Source organism: Accipiter gentilis, chromosome 18 (genome assembly GCF_929443795.1).
Source record: "Accipiter gentilis chromosome 18, bAccGen1.1, whole genome shotgun sequence".
Lineage (NCBI taxonomy): Eukaryota > Metazoa > Chordata > Aves > Accipitriformes > Accipitridae > Astur > Astur gentilis.
In genome coordinates, this window is record NC_064897.1 from 7745980 (window position 1) to 7755836 (window position 9857).

Sequence of the window (9857 nt, forward strand, 5' to 3'; positions counted from 1 at the left end):
GAAAATACCTTGTTGTGCAGTGAAAAGCAGCAGTAAAGGACAAAACCTCAGATCTGAATAACACAAGTCTGAGGTCCCTTTGTCCCAGGCAGTGGTTTGGAGTGGCCTGTTGGGGACGGGAATCATTGTTACTCACAGCCCTGTGAAAACAAAGGAGCAACACAACTGTGGGGCCAGTGGCGTGTTTCTGAAGACGGGTCTTTAAGTAGCACATGTTCTAGGGGAACCTAAGGGTGGTGTGGACAACTCCTTTGCAGCAGTGTACTTTTGTTCCCTTCATGGGGCTCCAGCCCAAATTATGTGCAGGCTAAACGTAGCCCGTGAAGACTGGTTGCTCTTTCTCCTTCGAGATCACTTTTCCTACGCTTGCTTGGGTCCCACCCTTTTCCCAGTGTTTGGTCAATGGTTGAGTGAACAAACAAGCCAAAGCTGAACCGAGGGACAGTGTCTTGGTTATGATATAGTTACCTTCAGTACTTTGTACACCATTTTCCCCATTTACAGATGGAATACTAAGGCTTGTCTGATGTATAGGCAGCGTGACAACATGGGTAAAGTCTGAAATGTGCATGGGGAACTTTGGATGCAGATACTTAATTATTCATAACTAAAGAGAGTTGCTTTTGATGATATTCTTTCCCTGGTTGTGCAGGATATTGGAGTGCTTTGCAGAAAATGGGTACTCCAGTGCAGCCAACTTGACACCAGTGGCTGCACACAGCAGCTGACCAAACCCTAAAGTTATTTAGTGATTACCAGAAACCTTTTCTTTATTTTCCAATGCATCTTATTGTGTATTTGTGGGAGATTCATATCCCTATTGCTCTTAAGCATGGGGAAAACAGGTGCTACTTGAATATTTATTTGACTGTTGCATGAAAGTATTCATTCTTTATGTTTAATGATATTTAATGTTTAATTTTCATTCTGAAAGCATAGAAGATTTCAAAGTGCTTATTGGCTGATACAATACAACACACAAAGTATATTCAATGTCCAGATGCAACAGTGAGGTGGAACCACCACTGATGGAGTAAAAAAAAACCCCAGCTGATAACAGCAAATGGCAGTACCAAGTAGCAGTTTATCTCTGTAAATAAGTAAACTTGCTATATTTTTGTGGGGGGTGATCTTGCTTTTTCACCAAGTACATGTGATCTTTACTGACTCTGTCCTCATTTTGGATTGTTTGTGAGGAGAGAACGTCTTTGAATCCTAAAAGATCCGAGGGCAAGAGTGAAGTGTCTCCCGTCACTGACACCTGGTCTTCGCTTTCCTACACAACCTTTTACTGTTAAATAGAGTGTCTGTAGGTCTGCTTCTGTTTTTTGTTTGTTTGTTTTAATCTGGTGTTTTATCATGTCCTGTGGGCTCTGAGTGCTCATCTGAAGTCAGTTTAGTAGGAAACAATCCCTGAGCAAGTGAAGTTATATCTATCATTACTGTCACTTGAAATATTTTGGAAGTCTTGCCGGTAAAAAACCCTTGAGGGTACCTGCTCTAGCACCTAACAACTAAGAGTGAGACAAGCAAAGAAAGATGTGGGCAGACGGGAAGGGACAGGAGAGTCAGACAACACTGGTTCTGGTCAAGGCAAAAATGCTGCAATCAGGAGGTAATGCCCAGCTCTGGGTACGAGGGACCTGTAACTTTTCCCCTTGAAACCGAGAAAGGAGATAGCAGAGCTGATTTGATGCAGAGGAGGGGAAAACGAAGAATTTTAAATTTTCCCTTGATATGGCACATCTTAGGAAAAAAAAAAACAAACCACCACCAAAAAACCGGTGTAATTACTATTGCAAATTATTAAAACCTGCATATTTTCGTTTTTCTGGGCAGGCTTGCTGCCCCGTGGAGCAGCGCTGCCATCTCGCGTTCAGTGCCCGCAGTGCTCGGGGCTCGCAGCCGGGAGGGAAGGGGGGCAGGCGGCGGAGGAACGGTATGTTCCCCCTGGAAACGATAGTGAAGGCTTCCAGGAAGTTTCTGGGCTTGATAGTCCTTGGCACATGTTCAGCAGATCCAAATGTCTCTGCTCCTTTCAGGCTTTTACTGAGGAGTAAACAAGAGCCTTGCAGGAAATGTTCTGCGGCTTGGTGGAGAAGTCAGGTTGAGCTGGACTTCAGAGAGCAGCTGATGAAGTAGGGCTCTAGTAGATGTTTCACAAACAGTTGTTGTTATTATTGCAAGCGTGCTGTGTGGCAGAAGAGATATAACCTTATATGTCACTTATTTATTTATTCCATTCAAGTTTATCACTCATTAATGGTACAGTTAGGTAACGACTAGGCAATTCAGGAAGAAGTTTGTGACCTAGGAAATCAAGACCCTCATTAAATTCCCTTGGATACAAAATTCCTGTGACTGGACAAGGTCTGGGACACCATCAAAGGTGTTTTGGTCGTTCAGTTCTGCTTTATGCTACCCCTGAAGCTGTCTTACCAACCTTCTCTAAAATTCTCCAGGGCTGTAATCTCAACAGCAGTTACATTCTTAAACATACTTGGGGACCTGTCCTTGTTCTCCTTATACACAAAATAACTATATTTTCTGTATTTTCACAGGAGAGTTGTAAAGATCAGCATATAAAGGACAGTAAGAATTTGAGTAGTCCAGTAGGAAGGGCTATGCAGGCACTTCAGAAAGGTGTGATATCCATGACCTGTGCATTCATATCAACATTAATATATACATGCAATTCATTCATGACTGCTTATCATCTGATATTGGATGTCCTTCTGCTTTAATGTTTTCAGTTGCTGAACCCAGAGGTAGAGACAATAATTCAATAGTCACCTTCTCAGGAGTACCTAGTCCAAGAAGATATTTTACAAATGGTCCATAGCTGTGTTCATCCAAACAGTTTGATTAATATTTCTGGATGATTCAACATAGCTGTATCAATTAGGAAAGACTCACAAACTATTTCTATATGAGTAATGGCTTAAATATTTTAAGTGGTCTTAATGAATTTGATCTGCTTTTGACAGCAACATTAGGAATAATTAATAAAAGATACAATACGAATGCAACCAAAATACAATTGAGCTTTACTTCAGGGGCAGCCTTCCTGCTCCTCCCCTTGTTTGATCTGTTATCACAGATATATATATTTTTATTTCAAATATAAGAGCTTGTGACTACTGTTTCAGAATTGCTATATATCGTATTCAGAACCAGTCTGTATTCATTCTATATATCCTGGAGGGTATTTAGGGCACTATACTGCATATACTACCAAATGTATACTCTCCTTTGTTTACAGGCATTAAATTTACTATAAGTGGTTGACACTTTCCAGAAGTTTGCTGTTATCATTAGGTCTTAAGACCTTCTCATAAGTCTTTCTTTTTCCTGTGTGAAACCTCTCTGCCATACCCAGGAAACTTAGACTGCAGGCAAGCAGAATGAGACAGCATTTGCAGTCTCCCTGCAGGTCACTAGCCTGAAGAGTGGCTCAGCGCCTGGATCCTGCCGCCTGCTTGTTTGTGCAAAGGGTGATACTAGTGATGTGTGTGTGCTTAATAAATGGACACGGGGAAGGCCAATTGTTGATCATCTCAAGGAGGTGTCAAAAGGACCCATCAAAATATGCAGGATCTGAAACTATCTTAGACTGGTTTTTTTCCCTTTCTCATTAGACTGAGGAGGTTAATCTGATATTCCTAAGCCTGCTCAGAAGAATTAGTCTCTGCATGTAACTATTCTGCCGTTCAGTAAAAACAGGCACTAGTGTCCTGGGAGGGCTGGCTGGGCATCCTTGCCCTCAGCAGATGCCTGCAGTTTTTCCTCCGGCACTGGATCCAGGTCTGGCACTTTCTGCCCTGTCTTGGCGACTGTGAATCTGCTCATGTGCAGAGCTTCTTCGTAGACTGGAGGAGTGTCTGATGCTGAGAGGGGTGGTGTTCCCTGCGCAGCGTTATGGGAGTGTGCCACCGCTAATATCCTCCTGGCAGCAGGCCCAAACACAGAATGGAGAGCTGAAAAGGAGGAGACAAAAGCTGTTTACCTCATCCTGAAAGCACCGTGCGATTAGAGGAGGACAAGTATATCTGCAGCGCACAGGCTTTTCTCTTCCCACAGCCTGAATGTTTTCCTTCTCCTGCCCCTTCATCCTTCCCTAAAAGGAGGATGTGTGAAACCCCATCAGCAACATCCCACAATTACTCCTTCCTCAAATGCCACCGAGGCCCTGATCCCACCCAAACATGTCTCACAGCTGATTCACCATCTGGCTGCATTTGCTGCGTGAAGCCCGATGAGCCCTTCAATTTGTACTACGTACAGATGCCGCTTTCCCTGCATCCTGCCATGATCCTCCCTCTGCCAGCCTTGGGGTGCCACAATCGGGGCTTTTTACAGTGCAGCCCCTCATCTCGGGCTGTGCTGAGGTCCCCAGCCTCTGTCGAAGCCAACTCACAGGTAATGGTGCTCTGGAGGGTGCTGTCATGATCAAAAGCAATGACGGTGACCTCGTAGGGCTGAGGGCCCGATTCCTCCCCTGCCTGACGGCAATGAAAACAGCATCTCACGCAGACAGAAAGCAGGCCACACAGCAGCAGCAGCCCACCAATGACCACCACCAGCCTGGAAAGGGAGAGGACACAGAATTAGGACAGAAAGACTTTGTTTGCAGCGGACCTTTTAAGGTCTCCTCCTGCTTGAAGTAGGGCTAACCTCGAAGGTAGACATGGTCATTTGGAGCCTTGTGCAGCAGAATGTGGACAGTCTCCAGGGATGGAGATCACACGTCCCCTCTGGGCACCCGTTCCAGATCTGCACAACCCTTGGGGGAAGCATTTTTTTCCTTCTGTCTAATCAGAATTTCCCTGGATGCAGCTTGGCCTGTCACCTCAGGTCCTTCTGCTGGGCACCTCTGAGAAGACTCTGGCTCTATCTTCTCCCTAGATCCACTTTAGGTAGTGGAAAACTACAATTAGGTTGTCCCCTTAGCCTCCTCCAGGCTGAACAAACCCAGTCCTTTCAGCCCCTCCTCATACCTCATGTCCTCTGGACCCCTGACCGTTTTATTGGCTCTCCAGTGGACTTGCTCTGGTTTGTCAACTGTACTGAGGGGCCAAGACTGGGCTAAGACTGGACTACATATTCCAGATGAGTCTTCATGAGTGACAAGCAGAGAGGAAAAATAGTATCTCTCAATCTACTGGCTATACTCTTAGTAATGCAGCCTTGTAGATGTCCGACAACTACCATCCTTTTTAATTGCATCCTGTTGAGAATTACTAAGGAATCAGTCTGAAATTACTTAAAAAATGGGCCTTTTAAAAGGCATAGTGTGCCATGAATGCTTTATTAATATTGTTCACCTGACTAAATTGATATGCGGAGTAATAAAGGAAGCTGGCAAGCCAATATTTGTTAAAGACGATGCGATAGCTAAGGGGTTGCCTTGCTACTGTAGAGCATTAATGTCCCAAGGGAAAGCGGGGGTGGCATGAGCAGGTCACATTTAATCCCACTCTTTGCTACTGGAATTGTCCGGTGATGCAGATATTTAAAGTAAACATATGCCATCTTACCAGATATACCACAAACGGTCCCACTCTGTACCTGAACAGCTGAGGAGAAGAGGGTACAACATATAGTTAGCCACAGAATGCCAAATAAATGGGAAGATCCCTACTATATCCTCTTCCAGCTCTCCTCATGCTCCTCAATTACACTCCAGCTTCTAAATGGCATAATGATGAGAAACTCACTGTGCTTTGTGGGAGAGACCGTTGTCCAACCTCATCAGTCTCCCTGTTAGGTGAGTTTGCCTTCTCTTTGGCTTTATCTCTTTATTGTTCCCCTGATATTTGTGCCTGCCCAATTCTGTTTGCAAGCCTTAGGGGTTTGCATTGTGTTATAATTTCTGAATCTCCCTTCTTTTATATATATATTTTTTTCACAATTTAGTCTGCCCAACCCTGTTATCTTTTGCTTTGTTTTTTTCTGACTTTCTCTTTGATTTCTTTCTGGCCCTGTGGCTACATTTTGGATGCTGTGTTGTATGTTCCTTTAGTTTTAGTTAGTAGACCTGCCTGTGCATTTTTAAAGACCTTTTTTTTTTAGCAAAAAAAAAAAAAAATCCTCCCAGGCAATTTTTCACATTTGCTTTGTCTTGATTTCTGTTATTCTTACAAATGAGATCACCAAGAGGAATATTCACCAGAGCACTATATTTCAACTAATTTTTCAAGGAAAGGTCAATTCCAAAGTCATAATCTCAGTCAATCAAAATTACACCAGAAAGTTCTTAACCATTACAGTTACCCAAATAGGCAGCAGGAACAGTACCGCATGATCAGTATGTTGAATAGATAGTAAATAATACACTTCACATTCAAAGCAATGGAACTTTTATGTGAGTTTTCAATAGTCACAATTAAACTAAGCTTTTCTGGAAAATGTCAGTACCCATGTCATAACACTGATGTCTACTACTGCCTTTGTCCTTCATTGTCTTCTTAAAAGAGTGCAAGATGAACAAATACTCACAGTTCAGTGTTGAGACAGCCTTCCTCACCTTTTACTTGGGGGACCTAGAAGGAGAAAACCAAACAAGACACAGCTAGAGTGAATTAAGTCTTTGTCGTATGCAACTTTTATCTCTGTCACCTGGACTATTACCAGTCTGAATCTCCTAAGGTAAGGACTTACTGTTATCTTATCTTCTGTTGTTTCCATCATATATTCTGCTGTAGATCTGAAATTACTGTGACACCAACAGCATTTTTGCGTATCTTAACTTCCTGTAGTCATTAAAATCCTACTTAGCACTGTGCCTAGCACAGACCCCAACTTACCTTCACCCTCACCACAGGTTTCCCTTTCCCCACCAAGCTATGTCATGCTACAGATGTAGATCCTTCTCCATGCTCAAATATTAAGAACCTTTAAATGTCCTGCTTCATATTATACCCACACTGACTTGCATTCTGGTCTGTCCCTCCAGCACTCTTACCCTTCTCATCCCTTTTCCTTGGGTGCCCTGACCTCTGTATTACCATCCCTGGAAGAGCTGCAAATACTCTTCTCCTGCATGTGTGCCTTTCATACGTCCAATTCTTTCTAACATCAGGGAAATTATTGTGACTGTCAATTGCTAATGCCCCTCCATCTTTCCAAGGTAACCCCATAACTGAGCAGAGACCCCATAAAAAGGAACCTGAGATGTGACTTACCCATAAGAAACACATTAAAACAAAGCAGATCATGACTGGGCTCTGCATCCCTGTAGGGTGATTCTGTGGCCTCTTGGTGTCTCAAGCTGCTCAATGTCTTCTTGTCCTTTCTAGCTTCAGTTCATCCTCGTCAGTCCACTGACCAGGAGAAGGAGCAGATTCCTTGTTGTGCGTTGAATCCAATCTCTTCTTCCTGGTGTACCTCCTTCTGTCCTCCTCTGGGTCTATCTTTCTTCTCTGCCCTTCAGGTTTTTGCTTTCTCTCTTTGTCACTGGCAATTCCTGTTTGTTTCTTGCCTGTCTCCTTTTGTTACTCTCTTGGCCTGCTTCTCTCCCTCTTTTGAAGGGATCTCTAAAGCCTTCCAGCCAGATCAGGAGAAAAGCGGTGGCTACAAGTTCTTACTTTGGATGTTGAACTAGTTCAGTGAAGGGCATCGTGAGATCTCTGCAGTCCTGACCCTTCCCTTCTGTGAGCAGAAAGGGTCTCTGAGTTTGTTCATTCCCAATTATTCCTCTCTCCGCCCCTACCCTGAGGGGGGTGGGTTGAAGGTCATGCTATTGACCTGTTTAAATGGAGTTCAGATTCCTCTCCTTCCTCCAGTACCTTTTGTGTCGCTGCACTCCCACTGTCCTGCTTCTGTGGATCCAGTCTATTGACTTTAGCCATATGATCAACATCCAGAGTGTATGTTACAAGCGAGGTGTTCCTGCTGAAGTGAAACAGTTTTCAATATAATAATTATATACAGCATTTTATAAATGTATAGTTATATGTATATGTATATGTACATGAATGCAACACATGTACACATGTATATGCATATATATGTATGCATATGCATATATATGTGTATGCATGTGCAACACCTCTTCTATCTCCTATTTTAAGGCTCTGCCACCATCCCTCTTACCTGGCAGTCTCCTGCTATGCCAGTCCCGCAGCTGACAGTCTGCTCACTCACAGGTCCCACTCCTGAACTGCCTGCATGGCCAGCCAAGTCCCCCTAAATACTTTGCATCATAGGGAATACATGTTGATTCTCCTGTCCTGGATACTATTTGTCCTGCAGCTGATTATATTAGAAGGTTCCATTTGATGACCCATTAATTTTCTCTCTCTTGTAGAACTGCTTGAGATTTCTGTTACTGCTCGTGGCTACTCAGAGTGTTATTACATGCATGTAATTGTGTTCACCTTCTCTTTCTCTTTTGAATAGCTGAGCGAGAAAAAAATGCTCTGCAGTAATGTGTTGCTATTTGTGTTTGGGAACCACCGGGGACTTGCGCATAAATATATGTTAAGGGTAGGATGGCAACTAGAGAAACTTGTTGCCCCATGTTGCAATCACAATGCATTCGCATTAAACTGGTGAATCATTAGCCTTGGTGATGCATATTAGAGTTGCAGAGCAGAACCAATGGATTCATGAACATAATGTATTCTCCCAAGGCAGGCTAAAAACCATTTACCATTCTTTAATTATAAAAGTAGTGGTGCAGTATAAACACGCCTTAGCATGAGTTTATCTATCTATCCTAGTCTACTACTGGAAGAAGGTTTCTGAGTCCTGGTGGACAAATAAGAAACAGAGAAACATGAGCTATTGGCTTTGTATTTACATGGGAATTGCCTAATATTCTTTTTGTCTCTTTCTCCTTAAACTGTCTTGTGTATTATAGGTGTTTTAGAACAAAAGACCCAGCAGAACTGTAAAATAGCCTTTCTTGTATGTACAGCTTTTAAAACTGGTGGGATTCAATGTGGAAAAGAAGTGCAAATTACCAACGTTTTTCAGGGGATTTTTATTATCAGTGTGATAATTCAATAGATTATGGCTTGATTTTTAACGGAAATTTAGTCTCATGAGAATTTTGAATTCTAGAAGAATCAAACTGGAGAAATATCAGATATCAAATATCAGAAAGTGATAAAAAATTTCTCTAAAGAGAAAGCAGCAGTGTGACATGAAGCAGTGACCACTTCAAAAGCATATCATAAGTCATTCTTGCTGAAACTTATTGATCACTCTTTTTCTATTTCTATGGCATTGCCATTAATACTGTGCTTCCAGTAATCCACCTATGGCCCTGCTAGCCCGTCATTCAGCAGTGGTTTAAATTTTTCCACATTCCCCTGCTTTTTTGCCTCAATTATCTCAGGATTTTATTTTTATTTGTTTTACATTATATTGAAGTGACTTTTCTCTTTCTTATTTCCCCCTTGCCACCTTTCAAAAGGTTTTAAAAATGTGACCAGACCCTTACAGAACTGCTAAAGCAAACAAAAATATCCCATCATTGACTTTTTTCTGTTCTTTGTGATTGTTTAAAATCTAACGGTAAGCTATGTGATTTGAGCATACCCTTCCTTGGATGCCAGAGAAAGCAGACTGTGGTATGGACAGAAAATACTTCGTTCCTCTCTGCTTCCCTGTTCTGGTTGTATCAAGGGATGTATCTCAAGCCTGTTCTAACTTTTATTTCCTAGGTAGCATGATCTTAACTGGGAGTAAAGCTTCTTAATGAGCTGAAAAAATGCTGTTGTACAGCTCTTAGAAGTTGTTTAGAAGTGCTGCTTGTTGCCTGTTACTCTTCAAAGGAGTATTCCACTACAGCCAGCTTGATTAGTCATATCCAATACTTCCCAATGGGCATTTAGAAATGTAAAATATGA

At 42.4% G+C, this 9857-nt stretch overlaps 1 protein-coding gene across 1 annotated transcript; it reads right to left on the reverse strand.

Annotated features, from left to right (window-relative positions):
- Positions 1–1877: 1877 nt before the first annotated feature.
- TMEM52B (transmembrane protein 52B) lies at positions 1878–7255 on the reverse strand. The gene is made up of 5 exons (XM_049821852.1): positions 7185–7255; positions 6499–6542; positions 5538–5576; positions 4418–4584; positions 1878–3977 (listed from the first exon to the last, which is right to left on the reverse strand). The coding sequence occupies exons 1-5, from the start codon at positions 7230–7232 to the stop codon at positions 3727–3729; spliced, it is 549 nt and encodes a 182-aa protein (XP_049677809.1). The 5' UTR covers positions 7233–7255; the 3' UTR covers positions 1878–3726.
- Between the last annotated feature and the right edge of the window lie 2602 nt (positions 7256–9857).